Genomic DNA, 19,750 nt, shown 5'->3' with positions numbered 1-19,750 from the left:
CCAAGGATCCCAAAAACCTAAGATCATATTACTTAAAATACCCTTGTTTTCTATAATTTCTATACCCTAGGTTGGATTGTGGAAAACCCCAAACTTGAATCAATTGAATTTAAAATCAATATTCATTTTCTCTTATTAATTGAATTTCTTTTACTTGGTTTCACATTATTCACTTATTGTTTTTCACTTAAGGATTTAAACAAAAACAATTCATTTATTCTAGTATTGACAATTTTCATAAGCCAGTCCCTGAGAACGATACCCGGAATACTAAAAAAGCCGTAGTGACTCTTTCTCTAGTTTTTCTTGACCAGAGTTACTACGTAAAAAGGCAAAGTATTTTGATACAATAGAGAATTTTCGGTCAAGAAAATGGCGCCGTTGCCGGGGATTGGCAATCGTCATAACTAGGATATAGTGAATTACTTTGTTTTAGTTCTTTTATTATTATTATTATTTTTTTATCTTTATACATATTTTTCTTCTATTTTATGCTTGGTTGGGAAAGAGATCTTTCAGGTAGACTTCAAAGAACAATTGAGGAATCTCGACCAGATATGGAGGACACTGAAGAATTCAACAGTAATAACAACAGGCCACGACCACCTGTGCAGGGCCAAAGAACTATGAGAGAGCTTCTAAATCCTCCTAGGTTGAGCACACCATCATGTTTTATGCTACCTCAAAATCATGATCATGTTACCATTCGGCCTCAAGTGGTGTCTCAACTACCCATTTTTAGGGGGACAGAAAATGAAAATCCATACTCTCACATCAAGGAATTTGAGGACATCGTTTCAATTTTCCGAGAAGCCAACACTCCTTTGGAGATCTTTCGCATGAAGTTATTCCCCTTGTCATTGAAGGATAAAGCTAAGACTTGGTTAAATAGTCTTAGACCCTATAGTATCAGAAATTGGGGTGATCTACAATCAGTGTTTTTGCAGAAATTCTTTCCAACACATAGAACCAGTGCATTGAAAAAGGAGATCTCGAATTTCAAGGCTGTGGAGGATGAGAAATTTTTTGCATGTTGGGAAAGATTCAGGGAGATTGTTGCAGCATGCCCCCATCACGGATTTGACAATTGGATGCTAGTTTCGTATTTCTATGAAGGCATGGCACCACCAATGAAACAACTTCTCGAGACTATGTGTGGAGGAGATTTCATGAATAAAAACCCCGATGAAGCATTTCAATTCCTTGATTATGTTGCTGAGGTATCTAGAAGTTGGGATGAACCAATCGTCAAGGAACCATCTAGAGATAGAACAATGAACAGAGCAAGAGCTAGTGGAGTGTATACCTTACCAGAGGGTTTAGATGTCCAAGCAAAGTTAGCAACCGTTATGAGAAGGTTGGATGATTTGGAATCCAAGGGAGTTCAAGAGGTACAAATAGTCAATGAGGGGGTAACTAAACTGTGCTTGATATGTAAGTCTACGGAACATGGTGTGCAATCTTGTCCCACTCTACCTGCAGTGCAAGATATGTTTACGGAGCAAGCCAATGCCTTAGGGACATACAGGCAATATTCTAGCAACTCTCCATATTCCAACACTTATAATCCGGGTTGGAGGAATCATCCAAATCTATCATGGAGGGGAGGTAACAATGGCCAGTTTCAACAGCAAGGAAACCGATTTCAGGGTAATCAGACTAATGGGCAGCAAGGCTTTCAACCACAAGGTATGCCATCTCAGAATTTTCAACAGCAACATCAAACCTCATCATCTAACTCAAGCCTGGAAGACATGATGAGAGAGTTTATACAGAAGCAAGACAAGCGTAATGAAGATCAAAGTAGGATAAATGCTCAAACATCTCAAGAACTAGTGGATATTCGAACCACTTTGAGCCAACTTGCTGTAAGTTTATCTCAAGAGAAAGGAAAATTCCCAGCTCAACCACAGAAAAATCCGAGAGGAGTAAATGAAGTTTCTGAAGTGCAAAAGGAAGATTGCAATGCAGTTATCACACTCAGAAATGGGAAAGAATATGAAGGGCCCAAGTTACCTATAAGTGAAGATATTCCTGCTAGAGATGAACCAACTGTGGAGAAAAATGTTAGAAATGAGAAAGCGTCTGAAAATGAGGAAGTCATTGTGAGCAAAAATAAAATGAGTGTTTCCAATCATTTGCCTTTCCTTTCAGCTATGCAGAGACACAAAGTGAGGGATAAGACTTTAGAGATTTTGGAAGTTTTGAAGCAAGTGAAGATCAACATTCCACTCCTTGATATGATCAAGCAAGTTCCTGCTTATGCAAAGTTCCTCAAAGACTTATGCACTGTGAAGAGAAGGATTAAATTAAGCAAGAAAGCATTCCTCACCGAGCAAGTCAGTGCCATCATTGAGAATAAGGCAATGGTAAAGTACAAAGATCCAGGTTGTCCTACCATCTCAGTCCAGATTGGAGATTCATTCGTGGAAAAGGCTTTGTTAGATTTGGGAGTTAGTGTGAATTTGCTTCCATATTCAATCTATAAGCAATTGGGATTGGGAGAGCTTAAGGCTACTACCATTACACTCTCTTTAGCAGACCGTTCGATTAAAGTACCCAGAGGAGTAGTCGAAGATGTTTTGGTGCAAGTTGAAAAGTTCTACTACCCAGTGGACTTTGTGGTGTTAGATACAGAACCATTGAAAAAGGGTATGAATTCTGTTCCAATTATTCTTGGGAGACCTTTCCTTGCTACAACCAATGCTCTCATTAACTGTCGAAATGGATTGATGCAATTATCTTTTGGGAACATGACAGTGGAAATGAATGTCTTCAATTTATGCAAGCAACCAATGGACCATGATGATGTGGAAAATGAGGAAGCATGCCTTATAGAGGCCTTGGTGCAAGAACACACAGAAAAGTTAATGGAAGAAAATATAGATGAATTTTTCTCTACAATCGTTAAGGAAGAATGTGTTCAAGTTGCTACAGAATGGAAAGAAAAATATATGATTCAATCTTTGAACAGTGTTGAGAATGATGAAGAAAGCAAAAAGGAAGAGGTGGAGATCATCAAACCAGAGTTAAAGCCCCTACCACATGGTTTAAAGTATGTTTATTTAGAGGCAAATGAAGAAAAACCTGTGGTAATTTCAGCTACATTAACTGAAGAGCAAGAAATTAGACTTTTGAAGGTGCTTAAAGAGAATAAAGGAGCGATTGGTTGGTCCATTTCAGATTTGAAAGGGATAAATCCCTTGATTTGCACGCATCATATTTATTTGGAAGAGAATGCAAAACCAGTAAGGCAACCACAAAGAAGGCTAAATCCCCTTATGCAAGATGTAGTCAGAAATGAGGTATTGAAGCTTTTAGATGCAGGTATTATTTATCCTATCTCTGACAGTAGTTGGGTGAGCCCCACTCAAGTAGTACCTAAGAAAAGCGGGATAACTGTGATGAAGAATGATGAAGGAGAACTCATTCCTACAAGGTTGACTACAGGTTGGCGAGTATGCATTGATTTTAGGAAGTTGAATGCAGTCACCAAGAAAGATCATTTTCCATTACCTTTCTTAGATCAAGTTTTGGAGAGGGTAGCTGGTCATGACTATTATTGTTTCTTGGATGGCTATTCAGGCTATTTTCAAATTGCCATTGCATTGGAGGATCAGGAGAAAACCACATTCACGTGCCCATTTGGCACCTATGCTTATAGGCGCATGCCTTTTGGTCTTTGTAATGCACCAACCACATTTCAAAGGTGTATGCTTAGTATTTTCAGTGACATGGTAGAGAGAATCATGGAAGTTTTTATGGATGATCTGACTGTTTATGGGAAGACCTTTGATGATTGTCTCTTAAATTTGAAAAAAGTTTTGAAAAGGTGCATTGAGAAGGATTTGGTCCTAAATTGGGAGAAATGTCACTTCATGGCAACCTCAGGGGTAGTACTTGGTCATATCATCTCTAAAGAGGGCATTCAGGTAGATCCAGCAAAAATTGAGCTCATCTCAAAGCTACCTTCGCCTACTACTGTTAAAGAGGTGAGACAATTTTTGGGACATGCAGGTTTTTATAGAAGGTTCATACAAGACTTCTCAAAAATCGCTCAACCTCTTTGTGCTTTACTACTTAAGGATGCAGAATTCGTATGGACTAAAGCATGCCAAGAAGCTTTCAAGAGGCTAAAGTCACTCCTCACTACTGCACCAATTGTGAGATCTCCAAATTGGTCTCTCCCATTTGAGTTGATGTGTGATGCTAGTGACTATGCAGTGGGAGCCGTACTAGGTCAAAGGGAGGATGGAAAACCATATGTGGTGTACTATGCTAGTAAAACCCTCAATGATGCTCAGAAGAACTACACAACTACTGAAAAGGAGCTTCTTGCAGTGGTGTTCGCACTTGATAAATTAAGGAACTACCTTTTGGGAACTTCAATAGTGATTTTTACTGATCATTCGGCCTTGAAATATCTACTCAACAAAAAGGATGCCAAAGCAAGACTTATCAGATGGATCCTTCTCCTTCAAGAATTTAACATTCAAATCAAGGATAAGCAAGGGGTAGAGAATGTGGTTGCTGATCATCTTTCCCGAGTTAAAGTAGAGTCACATTTTGAGGAAGCACAAATTAATGATGAGTTTCCTGATGATGCACTTTGTGCAGTGGAGAAGTTGCCTTGGTTCGCAAATATAGTCAATTACTTGGCAACTGGAGAACTTCCATCAGAATGGAACATGGAAACAAAGAAGTATTTTCTTTCGCGGGCAAAACACTATGCTTGGGATTATCCATATTTGTATAAGTTTTGCCCGGATCAAATTATGCGGAGATGTGTTCCAGAGGATGAACAACAAGACATATTGCGAATGTGCCATGAAGGAGCTTGTGGAGGTCATTTTGCTTCAAGGAAGACTTCAGCAAAAATTCTACAGAGTGGATTCTATTGGCCAACTATGTTCAAGGATTGTAACACTCATTGCAAAAGTTGTCCACAATGTCAACAACTGGGGAAAATCAACACAAGGTATCAAATGCCTCAAAATCATATTTGTGTTGTTGAGGTCTTTGATTGTTGGGGCCTGGACTTTATGGGACCATTCCCTCCTTCTTTTGGCAATCTCTATATTTTGGTGGGAGTGGATTATGTCTCTAAATGGGTAGAAGCAGTGGCATGCAAGAGCAATGATCACAAAGTGGTGCTCAAATTTTTAAAGGAGAATATTTTCTCTAGGTTTGGCATTCCGAGAGCAATCATTAGTGATGGAGGTTCACACTTTTGTAATAAGCCCTTTTCCACTCTTTTGCAGAAATATGGAGTGAGGCATAAAGTGTCCACCCCATATCACCCTCAAACGAATGGGCAAGCTGAGCTAGCAAATCGGGAAATTAAGAGAATCCTCACCAAAGTAGTCAATACTACAAGAAAAGATTGGTCTACCAAGTTGAGTGATGCACTTTGGGCATATAGGACAGCCTATAAGACTGTCCTTGGCATGTCACCGTACCGAATTGTTTATGGTAAAGCATGTCATTTGCCTGTAGAACTCGAACATCGTGCATATTGGGCTGTAAAGAAGATGAACTTTGATTCGGATTAAGCTGGCGCTAAAAGGAAATATAATTTGAATGAACTTGAGGCATATCGAAATGAGAGTTATGAATGCCTACGAAATGCAAGGGAAAAACACAAATTCTACCATGACAAGCTTATTTTACGAAGGGAGTTCAAGCAAGGTGAAAAGGTGTTGTTGTACGACTCCAAGCTTCACATTTTTCCAGGAAAGCTTAGGTCAAGGTGGAATGGCCCTTATGTGGTAAAGGAAGTCTTCCCTTATGGCACCGTGACCATTCAAAATCCGAGGACAGGTAATGAATTCAAAGTTAATGGTCAGCGCCTAAAGCATTTCATTGAAAGATTTGAGACACAAGAGGAGAATCTCCATTTTCTTGATGGGGATGTTCAAAAGGGTTGAAGCATTTTCTGAAAATCCAGTAGGTAAAACTTTTATTTTGTTTTATTTTATTTTTTTATTTTCCTTTATTTAGTTTTGCATTTTCAATTAGTCATTAGCAATATGGTTAGCATTTTTTATTTTTTATTTTTGTTTTTAACTTACTAATGAGTTTATGAGTTGTAGCAACTTAGCTTGCAAATATCCAAGTGATATAGGTAAATGCGAACTTCAAGGGAGTGAAAAGGTAAGCCTCACATGTGTTCAAGGTGACAAAGCTCCTACAGTTTATATGAAGTCCACATAACAAACTTCTCACCTGATGATCTTGAGGTAACATATTCATTTTTCCTTTCTTTTGACCCATTATCCTACACATTGGGGACAATGTGTAATTTAGGTTGAGGGGGAAAGGCTCATTAGCCTATTAGCCCTAATTTTTTCAAAAGTTTGCATGTCATCTTTGGTTAGCTAATGAGATTCTTGATTTGCCTTGGTAACTCATGGTTTATTTGGCATGAGAATGCTTTAAGTAGTATTATTTCTTTAGAATTTGAGAAAAAAAAATGCAGTTAGAGCAAGAGTATTAGTTCACTTACCTTATCTTTATATACATTTAAGTGCAAAAATAGTTAGGTTGAATTCTTGAAATACCTTCAATTTTTCTTTGATGGTTATTTTCTATTTAAGACTCAAAGCACACACAAAGCACGTGTACCCTTATGGTATCTTGATTAAGATAATTTCTTTAGCTTAAAAAGAGTTGTTCTTAAGCAATAAAATGAGGAAATGAAAAAAAAAAAAAAAAATTAAAAATGACTGATTTAAGCTTGAGCAATTATCTGAGGGGGTAATGGCCTTGTGTCTTCAAGCCCTGGTGCCCAAAACCAACTGGTTAGGAGTCATCGGTATCTTGCTCGTTACATAAGCTAAACTCAGTTTAAAAAAAAAAAAAAAAAAAGATAAATGAAAAATGAAAAAAAAATGTTTGGGAAATTCGACCTTGTTCTACCTTGAGCTAGGGTGATACCTGAGGGGTAAGTGGCCTATAAAGGTCCTCAATACCTGGTACCTTGGGTGAAAACTCGGGAGTTGCCGGTGGATCCCTATTAAGCCATATAGAAGGAGATTTCCTAAACTAAGAAAGAAAAATCAAAATAAATTTTCCTCCTCTTTAACTTAAAGAATGATGAAATTTGAGTTTAAGAAAAAATCTTAAGAAAAATACTATGAGGGGACACCAAAATTAAGCACATGAGGTTTAGGTGGAAAGAACCAATCAAGGGAAAATCAAGAGACACTAAGAGGAATGCTAAACATGGATGCACATTTATGTATACGAAGATAAGGTGAGAAAACTAAGAAATTGCATATCTTGTGTCATCTTGCTCAATTCTAAGAAATTTGTCTACTTGGGTATCTTGTGTGTGAAACATGTTATGTTGAGTTAATATGGTTTCATGAATCTCATTACATATTTTTCATTCTTCTTTATTCTTTTCATTTGCTAGGGACTAGCAAAGTTTAGGTTGAGGGGGATGATTGGAGCCAAAATATGTGCTCTAATGGCACATATTCGATATGATTTGTGCACCAAAGGACATTCAAATCACCCAACTTGACCTAAATCAATGCTAAGGCCCTAGCCATGAGTTTAATCTATACTTTGGAGATTTATCTCAGGTTCAAGGGAAGAAAATTGTGCAAATTGAATGACTTTAGATTTCGAAAGATCAAGAAGGGCTAAATGAGGAAATAAATGAGTCAAGACTCATTGAATGTAAGGAAAGGCAAAACAAGGATATCATGAGGTTGGAGGATGATAAATGACCATTATGGAGTGACAAAGAAGGCAAGAAAGCATGGGAAGTGAGGCATAAAGCAAGATTGAGCTGCATGGAAATTTAGAACTCAAAAATCTGATGGCATTATATACTCTGACTTTGAGGACAAATTTGGAGCACTTTCTGGAGTCCATTATATACATACTATATATCGTTTCGAAGCTCGGGAAGTCAGGAGTCCAACGCTTCAAACGGTTTGCAAATCGGAGCTGAAATGAAGAAGTTATGGCCATTTGAAGACAACTACACCAAGCTGGAGGGTCATTACGAAATGATTTCGAAATTCAACTTATGATTTCGAAATTCAACTTGTGAATTCGAAATCCACTTCGAAATGACACCAATTTCGAATTCACCCACTGCCACTTTGATGTTCCACCTCCTCCACTTCGAAATGACACCAATTTCGAATTCACCCACTGCCACTTTGATGTTCCGCCTCCTCTACCTCGAGAATTGCATCTAAAGCACTCAATCCGCCCTAGGTGGACCCCACACGACTAGAAATCACCATTTTATTGCTTTTTAATCATTTTTAGGAAATTATTTTGTAATAAGTGGCCAATGAGAGTGTGCCACATGTTAGGTAATTGAGAATATTATATAAACTCTCTCAATTCTAGGTTTTAGGAATCTTGGATTTTTTTCTGGAGAGTTTGACATTGAAGGTGGAAGAAGACGAGAACTTTGGTTTGTTTTCTTTTTCTTCTCTATTGAATATATTGTTTTTAGTTTCTTTTGATTCAAATTATGGATTTTTACCCTATTATGGATTGTGAATGTGACATCACCCCCATGAGAGGCTAAGAGCCAACTTGGGGCTTGAAGCATGAAAACCTAAGGGCTAGGAAATCTATAGGGACAATGGGTAAATTTCTATAACAATGAGATTAATTATTGGTTGGATGACAATTTATTATTATTTTATCCTATCCTTGTGAGTTCGTTTAGGGAATAATACGGTAGGTTATTACTCGATACTAGTGATTCTTGGTAATTCTTGATCATTTGTTTTCCTCGTCTTACCAGCCATTATTTGCCCCTAAACAAAGCTATAAGGAGTAGGAAGGATTAAAAAGCCAAATCTTAAATTGATAATCAATCTCATTATTTGATGGTTTTAGGAATCTGTTTTAAAAAGGAAAAATTAGGTTTCGAATGCAATTTTGAGTTATAGAACCCAACTTGATCGCGAGTGGCCAAGGATCCCAAAAACCTAAGATCATATTACTTAAAATACCCTTGTTTTCTATAATTTCTATACCCTAGGTTGGATTGTGGAAAACCCCAAACTTGAATCAATTGAATTTAAAATCAATATTCATTTTCTCTTATTAATTGAATTTCTTTTACTTGGTTTCACATTATTCACTTATTGTTTTTCACTTAAGGATTTAAACAAAAACAATTCATTTATTCTAGTATTGACAATTTTCATAAGCCAGTCCCTGAGAACGATACCCGGAATACTACAAAAGCCGTAGTGACTCTTTCTCTAGTTTTTCTTGACCAGAGTTACTACGTAAAAAGGCAAAGTATTTTGATACAATAGAGAATTTTCGGTCAGTGACATCAACCTAATCATCTTCATGGAAAACTAACCATGATTAGTGATCATGCTAGGGGTGCATGGGAATGTGGGAAATAGCTCGTGTTCTTTGCAAATGTGGATAATTACGTCATATTGCTTATAGTTACTCGCTTGCAGGCTGGATTTAGTGCTAGTTTAAATATTTTGTCCACTTTCATCCCAATAGAAGGTGGTAGGCTCGATCCTTGTATAAGAATCACATTTTATGTTGGTGAATTGTGGTCTAAATTGATGATAAGATGATTTGTTTTGATACCTTTGACTACTTTCTATACCATGTCACGAGTATGAATATTTAGTGATAAGCATTGACGGAGCTAGTTAAGGACTAGGAAGGGCACATGCCTCCCTCAAAAATCAAAATTGCAATAGGGTTTTTAAACCCTTGACCTTATGGCTAAATGGAAAGATTGCTTTCCACTACATTATATACAATTGTCTCTTTCTTTTTTACCCTTCTGAAATAATTCATCTATTTGTGCCCTCTTGGGGCACATTTTTAGCTCCGAGAAGCATTGCTACGAGTGTCTTCATCTTATTCACAAAAGTGTTTAAATAGAAATACCAATTTTTTTTATAAAGAAGCAGGTGGAGTTAGGAATTTTTCTTGAAGGGTAAGCATTATAATAACAGTAAAATAGTCAATGGTAACCTTGTTTTTGCTCTATAAATAAAATTTTATCAATAGTTGAATAATACATAATTTGATAAAATAGTTCTATTGTAAATTAATTTTTATAAGGTTTTGTTTAATTAAATTTCAAAAGTAAAAATTTTTAAAATTAAAAGCAAAGAGAATCATGCACCTATGAAATTTATTTCATAGATATCAAATAAAATTTTTAAAAAAAATCATGAAAAATAAATTGTGATAATGGTTGCATGAGAAAAAAAAAATGAAATAGAATAAAATAAATTATGAATAGTAATACATTTTGTGAAATTTTCTATTTATGTTTTTTTTTTAACCCCCGAGCCTGCCTTACATCTTTTTTAATAAGTCCAAAAAATGACATAAAAGATTTTTATTTTTATGTTTACCTCTATTCTATATTTTCTTTATTTTATCTTTTAAAATTTTAAAATTTATGTTTTATAATAATAATAATAATAGAGAAAATAAAGCAACCTTAATATATTAGGAAGATACCATCAAACAATTTACAACACATTTTTTATATATTATTTTTCTTATCATTATTATTATAAAATCTTAAAGATCATTATTTCATACTTATAATTCAATAATAAAAACATTATATTTGCTATTACATTGACTCTTAAGTTTTTGAATTGTCTTATTTCACAATATAACAACCGAGAAAAAAGTTATAATAACAAAAAAACAAGCTTTCACCATCTTATCTAAAAACCGATTGGTATCCAATAATAGTTAACTAATCATTTTGTGATATTTGACCATCATTATTTAAATGACCTTTCTTCGAGCTTAAGAGTAGCATTTTTGTACCCAACAATATTTGTTAAACATCAAAATTAATTCATATTATAATAAATCATATTTTTTGCTAATTTCTTATATAGTGTGTTATGTCAACAACTATAACTATATGCAAACATTTTTACATAGCATGTGTATATTTTAATTTGATGTGCATTTTTTAGGTATAATTATGATTTATATTTTTGCAACTTTGAGGATTAGCTCTCTTTGTTAGGCTATTAATTATTAATTATTAAAAAATATAAAAAATTGAGAAATTTTGAAATTAAAAGTTTAGTTCTCTAATAAATTTCTACCATTATTTATATTTTGAAGGTAATTTTGGTATAATATATTAGCTTATATTGGAGGAATTTTAGGTAAGAAGTTTGTGTTGTAAGATTAAATAGAACAATGCTACCATATGTAATAGTATTCAAATTTGTTGGTCTAAAAAATCAATAGATGATTAACTTAGATAATAAATGAAGTATTGAATAAGTAAATGAATAAATAAACTTAATTGTTAGTAAGTAAAAAAAATTAATTAATATAAATAAGTTGCTACTTACACATATGTTGCTAATTCATTTCAATAATTAGATTAGATAGAGATCAATGTGGGGTAATGGAGGAAAAATATGGACAAGTAAAAATTTTTCCCATGTTAGTTATGTTTCATATCACTTGAAACAAGTACATATGACTTATTTATGTATGTTCATGCAAATTCAGTTTATTATGTTCCTATTTCTATTACCATTTTAAAATAAATATTCATGGGAAGAAGAAGAACTTCTATTTCTTTATTAGGGTTAATTTCATTTATTTATGTAGAATAACCCTGATTGGTTTGAAATTTTATTAAATACTTTTTTTTTTTTTTATCATTTATCATTTCTTATTTTTATTCACCTCATTTTTATTAAAAAAATAAAATTATTTGATAAAATTTCAAACCCATGGAGCCAATTGTATTTAGTAAGTCCTAAGGGGAGGTGAGTGAAATCAACCTTTCATCATTATAGTATGATTTGGTGGAGTGGTTCATTTATCCATTAATTATATGTGTGTATATATATATATATATATATATATATATTTAATTTCATCTCTTGTATCACATTCATTCCTTTTATGCCATTTTTGTTTTATGGGAATGGGAGTGAGAATGAACATATTGTTAACATATAGCAGTAAAATAATGTAGGAGTCGTCAAACCTCTTGACATAGCAACAAGGAGCTGCCTAACATCTAAAAAAACCATTATTGCTCATGAAGTTGTCCAACTAGTTATACCATTGTCTTAGAGTTTGTTTCAAGCCATATGAACTCTTTTGTAGCTTACATCATTTTCTCTTTTCCTTGAACTTGAAACCTCTGCAGTTGATGCATATAATTTTTTTTCTTCAAATCACCATGAAGAAATATCGTTTTTACATCCATATGCTATAAGTGAAGATTTTTTTTTGCCATTAACCCAAGTACCATTCTAATAGTGGTTAGTTTGACCACTGGGGAGAAAATCTATGTGTAATCAATGTCTTTCTTCTATTGAAAGTCTTTTACTACAAGTCTTATTTTGTACCTCTTGCTACCATCATTCATCATTTATTTGGTATACCCATTTATTTTGCAAAGCCCTTTTCCTTTTTGGTAGCCTTGCCAACTGCCATGTTTGATTGGACACTAATGAATCAATTTCATCTTTCATGACTAACTCCCACTTGATTGATTCATCAACTTGTACTGCTTCTTCACAACTTTTTGGTTCACCTTTATTAGTGAGCAAAATGTAGTTAAGTGAAAATGAATATCTTTGTGGTGGCTTGATAGTTTTGGAAGATTTTTTGGGTTCAATCACAGGAGTATGCTGATTCACTTTTGAGGTCATATTCTCTTGATCTTTTGGGGGTGTGGTTTCTTAAACTTCATAAACATTCACTTGTAAATATTCCATCAAAAAATCTTTCAAGTGAACTACCTCAGGCATCCTCACTTCAAAATCTGAATTATCTAAAACTTTGCCTGACCTATTTTTATAAAACACTTGCTCATTGAAGATTACGTCCTTACTTCTGATGATCTTTTGATTTTAGTCATCCCATAAATGATAACCAAACTTGGTGCTATTATAACCAATAAAAAACATTTCTTAGATTTCATATTAAGTTTACTTCTGGCAACAACATTAATGTGAACATAAGAAAGACAACCAAACACTTTCAAAAAAGAAAGATTTACATTTTGGATGTTTTAAACCTCTTTAAATGTTCTACAATCCAAAGGAACTGAAAGACCTTTATTGATTAGGTAAGTTGCAGTGTTAACTGCATCTGCCCAAAACATCTTAGGCAGTCCTACGTGAATCCTCATACTCCTTGTACGCTCATTTAAGGTCTTGTTCATTATTTCAGTCATACCATTTTGTTAAGGTTTTCTAGGAATAGTTTTTGTCATTTTGATCACGTTCTCAATGCAATACCACTTGAAATGATCATCATCAATGTATTTCCCCCTATTATAAGATTTCAAACATTTCGCCTTTAAGTTTGTCTCATTCTCAACCATAACCTTCCATTTTTTAAAGGCATCAAATATGTTATATTTATTCTTTAGAAAATAAACTCATGCCTTCCTAGTTAAGTCATCAATGAGTATTATATAATATAGTTGGATCCTTTAAGAGATGCTACATTCAAAGACCCTCATACATCCGTATGAACCAACTCCGATTTTTCTTCTTTCAACTTCCCACCAACTTTAAAGAAGCTTATCATTTTTTATTTTTTATTTTAAAAAGATAGCCCTCACACAATTTGTGCTCAGTAGATTTCAACCCTGACAATTTACCATTTGATATGAGTACTTTCATTCATTTTTCACTCATGTGCCTAAGTTTACAATGCCACAAATTTGAGTTAACATTGCTTTCAACAACAAAAACCATATCTCTGTAACTGCATGTCATGTATAGTGTTCTAGTTTTGTTTTCTCGCATAACAACCATAACACCTTTCGTAACATTCCACACACTATTGGTGAAGGTCACATTATGTCCTTCATCATCAAGTTGCCCTACCAAATTAAGATTACATATCGATTTCGATTCATGTCTCACCTTATGAATTTTCCACACAAAATCGTTTGACATCTTCAGATGAATGCCTCTAACATCCACAATATCTAGTGGTTCACCATTTGCCAGATACACCTTCCCATATATCTTAGAAACATAGTTCTCCATAATTTCTTGGTGTGCAATTGTGTGAAAAGATGCCCTTAAATCCAAAACCCAAGAATAAATAGGACTGTCAATTGACAGAAATAACGTATCATGTATCTCATCAGTGACTGCATTTGCAACATCACCTTTGTTTTATTTCTTCTTTTTTAGTGCTTCTTTATATGACCTATTTTCCCACAGTTCTAACACTCTACATTCTACCAAAATCTAGAATACTTCTTCCATTCCTCAACTTCGATTTACCTTTATTCTTATTAGAATTTTTATCATTCCCCATAACCCTACACTCGAGATTTAAGGCAAAACTCGATGTTGATTGATCACTCGGATTTTGTCGTTTGTTGGATCAAAACAAAATTTATAACCTAATTCACTATTCTATAGCAATTTGTACCCGATCAAAAAGTGGTTTTAGTACAAACTACTGTAGTATAGTGGTTTTTAGGTATCGTCCACAAGGATGGATTATTCTTGGTAATTAAGGCTTGAATGAAATGATAAGAAATGATTGTGATAAAGTGAAATGGATTTGAAAATGCATGATAAAATTTCAAAATAACAATGATTTCAAATTGAGAGAAAAATGAAGTGTAACATAGAAGAAAATTAATAAGATGTGAGATTCTCGGAGTTAGGATTTTCTAGAAAGCAATTTCCATGGTGAATAGAAGTTGAGATCTAATTTTCATCAAGTTAGATTGAAAACCTAAATTTTCATCTAAACCGATTTTTGATTTAGCTTTAGGTCTAGATCTAATTTCTCCTCAAATTAGATAATCTAATCCAAGAGATCAATTCAAATCATATATTCAATTCATCTTAAATTATCTTCCAATGATTCACACAATACAATTATTCAATCTCATCAAATCTAGCATTAAGAATTTGATGAATCTACCTAGCTTGCATTGTAGTAATCATCCAAGATAATTTGAAGAGAAAAATCCCCAAAATTTCAATTAATCAATCAATTGGATCTAATTACCTTTACAATTCAGGCTCAATTCTCTAATTCACCATAGATCTTGCCTCTAGATCCTCTCTCCTCCGAGAAAAACGAGATTTAGCCACTCATGCTTGGAGATTTGATCTCACAAGACATGTTTGGCTACCGAGAAAATAAGAGAAACTGAAGAAAAATGGAGAATTATATAGAAAGAAGAAGTATGAAAAGTTCTACAATTAGAAAATGTATCAAAAGTTTAAAAGTTCTTAAATGAGTCCATCTCGTTTCTATTTATAGGCCAAGGTAAAAAGGACACTTGACAACTTTTTAGAGGTCTTCCGGATGCTTCTTCATCAAGGAATCTGGAGAAAATGCATTTTCGCACGAGCCCCTAGCAATCTCGCATGATGGTGCGAAGTGGAGAGTCCATCAGCTTCATTTTCGTTCTTCTGGAGCGTTTCGCATGACTGTGCGAAAATTTCGCATGGTCATGCGAAATTGCTTTTCACAATTCCCTTATGTGCTGCAACCAATACCCATGCTGTTTCATTTCGCATGACTATGCGAAAATTTTGCATGGTCATGCGAAATCGAGAAATATGCTTTTCCGACTCCCCTTTGCAATTTCTCTCATTTCTTCATGTTTAATCCATCTCCACCACCTTCAATTAAGCTCCAAATCCCAATCCAAACTGATTGCATTGCTTCTTTCATTATGCATTTGGATCATCATCAACTTTATTTGTTTTCTTCAATTTGATTAATCTCTTTTGTCACCAATTTATCAAAATTATACCTTGAAATGACTCCAAAACTTCATAAAACTTGTTAGTAACTCTTGCAAGGGCAAAAACATGTTAATTGAGTGTTTTAGGCATAATTACTACTTAAAAGATGTGAAACTCATGAGAATTATTATCTAAAATATGCTCTTTTTGAGTAGTAATCATTCCCCCCAACCAACACATTGCTAGTCCCTTAGCAATGGTATAACAAAAGGAAAGAAAAATAATACCAAACAAAAGAAATCATAAGTCACATAAGCAAATCATTTGAAAAACAATCTTTGAAATTTCCATAGCATAAATGGTTGATAAACAAGCACACCCTACTATCCATAGGTATCGACAAAATTTCAACTTATTTACTATCTCTAATAGAAAAAAAATATCATGCAAATCAAGGTATCAAAAACATATCCATCTTCATTTCCCAAACAATCTTTCCAAACAAGTCTTGAGTGTAATTAAGCTAGCTCCCGAAATATAGTACTCAAAACTAATCCTCCCCCCAACCTAGCTCAAATTATCTCAAACAACAAAAATCACTCTCTCATAGGTCAAGAACGCACCTATTTTTATTTTATTTTTTATTATTATTTTTTCAAAGGACTTATTGTAGGAGTGCAATGCTAAAGGTATCTCCAAGTATATGGTCCATGTAGCGGGGATTCATCGGTGACTCCCAACCATAAGACATAGGGCATCAAGTTTATAGGACTATTTAACTAGCCACTAACTCCTCGGACTTCACCCCGGACTCCTCAAATTAGGATCCAATACCTTAGCACCTACAATTGAGCTCATACTCCACCTATCCACCCATGTAACAAGCATTGAGGTCGGTGGCTCCCAACCATAATGGCTTAGGGCACCAGGCTTTAAAGACCTTTGGGCCATATACCCCTCGGACCTTGCTTAGGTTTCAAGGCAAGCATAACTCAACCTTTTTATTCATCAACTTTTTTTTTTTTTCAATTGGGTACATTGCCTCTTTTTAAGGTGTCTCAACTCAATTCAAGAGTAATCAATGTTACGAGACAATTAAGTCCAAGTCTTAAGGTTAGAATAGTTTTTCATCTTATATTCGGGGTCTAGAGTGCACAGTATGTGTCAAGACTCAAATAGAAATGACCATTTGAAAAATGAAGACTTCAAAGTCAAATCAACTTTAATTCACATAACAAATCTTCTAAGATTAAGCAAATAAGCTAGTACTCTAAATCAACTTTTTTCAAGTTAGGTTTGCTCATTCATCAATCACAAATGCTATAGTCATCTCAAAAAAAAAAAAATCTCACCAAATAAGTCACAAATGTGATTTATGAAAAAAAAAAATTTATAGAAAAACTAATAAAACTAATAACATATTTCCTTATCTTCATTTTTAACCCTCCCCCCAACCTAACTTGTACATTGTCCTCAATGTGTAATGAAAATATACAAAGAAAGGAAGGGAAGATACCTCAATCTCTCATGAATTTCAGCTTCAATAGCTAAAACAAAAATAAGATCACACATGAGAATTGTTGGATATGAATGACATAAGAGAAGAAAATATAAAAATAAATCTATTAAAAACAAAAACAAAAAAAAAACTATGTTAGAGACACAATGTATGGAGTAAAATCAAGGTATAGATGATGACAATGTCCAAAGAAAACATGATTTCAATGATAAGTCAAACTAGACAAAAAAGGTGAAGTGTGTTGCAACCACTTTCTTCTTTTGAAATAATTTGGCACAATCATGCGGAAATTTGCATGTACATGCGAATTGGTCAAGAGAGTTTTATCTTATTATAGCCTTCAGCATAATTTTCGCATAGTCATGCGAAAATTCGCATGCTGATGCGAAATGGTCCAGATGCATGAAATTTCTGCAGTCATCCACATTAGTTTCGCATAGTCATGCAAAAATTTCGCATGAGTGTGCGAAGTGGTCCAAATGGCTCATTTTACTGCAGTCTTTAAGATGGATTTCACATAGTCATGCGAAATGTTCGCATGGTCATGCGAAATGGTCCAGAGGGTTAAAAATTTTTGCACTACCCTTATCAATTTTGCATAGTCATGCGAGAATTTCGCATGATCATGCCAACTGGGACAGAGACTCGTTTTGCACATTTCCAAAGGTATGAAAACTCCCCTGTTTTGGCATGACTCCCTTGTTTTGTCATGACTGTGCAAAATGGTGATGGGTCATTAAAACTCTTTTTCCTTTGCTTCATGCATTCCATCCATCCGAAAAATCCTTCAAAACACAAATCAAAGAATTGAGATGGATTTATTTAATGGAAACTAAAAGAAAAAAAATCAAAATTCAAAGAAAAGTAGAAAAATGAGAAACCATTGGGCTTGCTAGCCATTGACATGACTAAACCCATTATTCTTTGCATCAATACTCAATTTGGATATGGCTTGCAAACAATGAATGGACCAACTCCTTGGTACTTAAGCTTTCTTGGAAAAAGATATGGCTTGAAATAACCTTCTTTGAACTTGTTCTTTTGAATAAGTTGGTCATGCCATTCCTTGAGCTTCTTTTTCATGATCTTTGGATTATTATGCACACCATGCTTTGTGGTTTTCACTTTCTTGAAGCTGAAAGACCATTTCATTAACTTCAAAGGTTGAATTTCTTCATTGATCCTCCAAACTTCAATCCGTTCATTGGAAATTGCTTCACCAAGTTTTGAAAAATTATCTTCAACCTTTTCTTTCACTAGCTCTTTCATAGGCAATTCAATCAAATAAGCCTCCTTAAGTTCCTCATCCTCTTTGGTACCATGCTTCTTACACGAATGAAAAATGTTCAGCTCAATTGTCATGTTACCAAAGGTAAGTTGCATCACCCCACTTCGACAATTAATCAATGCATTTGCTGTGGCAAGGAAAGGTCGGCCAAGTATAATAGGAACATGGTTGAGTCCACTAGTTCCTTGTTTCGTATCAAGCACCACAAAATCAACCGGATAATAGAAGTTATCGATTTGGATCAACACATCTTCAATAATTCCTCTTGGAAACTTAACCGATCTATCCTCCAATGAAAGTGTGATGGAAGTAGACTTTAGTTCTCCAAGCCCCAATTGCTTATATACCGAGTAGGGAAGAAGATTCACACTTGTCCCCAAGTCTAAAAGTGCTCTTTTCACAAAAGTGTTGCCAATATTCACCGAGATAGTTGGACATCCCGAATCCTTATACTTGATTGGAGTCTTGCATTGGATGATTGCACTAACTTGTTCAGTCAAGAAAGCTTTCTTTTTCAAATGCATCCCTCTCTTTATGGTACACAAATCCTTAAGAAACTTGGCATAGGTTGGAACTTGTCTTATCATGTCAAGGAGTGGTATATTGACTTTGACTTGCTTGAGAACTTCAAAAATTTCTGGAGCATTATTTACCACTTTCTTGGATTGAAGAGCCATGGGAAAAGGTGGAGCTAAGAGCATATCTTTCTTATTAACCTTTTCTTTAACAATCTCATCTTCCTTTGATCTATCATCCTCATTCACCTCTTTCCCTTTTTCTTGTTCTTTCACATTTTCCTTTTGTTCCCCTCTTTTATTCTTTTTTGGTTTTGGCATAGGTTGATCAACTTGCTTACCACCTCTTAAGGTAATGACTACTTTGACTTCATCATTCTCAATAGAATTTTCACTTGTCTCTCCAATTTCATGGACTCCACTTGGATTTTGTTGGGGTTGTGAAAAGAATTTTCCTTTTTCTTGCACCGTATGCATGCTTGTGAGTTTAGAAATAACAAGCTGCATATTATCAATCTTTTGTGTGAGATTGGTTTGCAAGCTATCAAATTTCTGATTGAAAGATGTCTCCACATGATTTATCATTTGGTTTACTTGAATATTGATATTCTTTTGATCACCAATAAAATCACCTAAAATTTTACTCAAGTTTACAATAGCTTGCTCAACCAAAGAAACTTGTTGTGGAGAGTCTTCCATGAATTGTTGGCTTTGTGAGTAT

General features: G+C 34.4%; 2 protein-coding genes across 2 annotated transcripts; one reads left to right on the top strand and one right to left on the bottom strand.

The window, feature by feature from the left end:
• The first annotated feature begins 557 nt into the window (after window positions 1-557).
• On the top strand, window positions 558-5,927 carry LOC117911641. Its single transcript, XM_034826044.1, is given in 2 exon segments — window positions 558-3,458; window positions 3,933-5,927. Coding segments are annotated over 2 exon segments (4,896 nt in total).
• Window positions 5,928-18,162: 12,235 nt separating this feature from the next.
• Window positions 18,163-19,191, bottom strand: LOC117911640. The gene has a single exon (XM_034826043.1). The coding sequence runs from the start codon at window positions 19,189-19,191 to the stop codon at window positions 18,163-18,165; it is 1,029 nt and encodes a 342-aa protein (XP_034681934.1).
• Window positions 19,192-19,750: the final 559 nt, after the last annotated feature.

This window comes from Vitis riparia, chromosome 3, assembly GCF_004353265.1.
Source record: "Vitis riparia cultivar Riparia Gloire de Montpellier isolate 1030 chromosome 3, EGFV_Vit.rip_1.0, whole genome shotgun sequence".
Classification (NCBI taxonomy): domain Eukaryota; kingdom Viridiplantae; phylum Streptophyta; class Magnoliopsida; order Vitales; family Vitaceae; genus Vitis; species Vitis riparia.
This window is presented reverse-complemented; position numbering and strand designations above follow the sequence as displayed.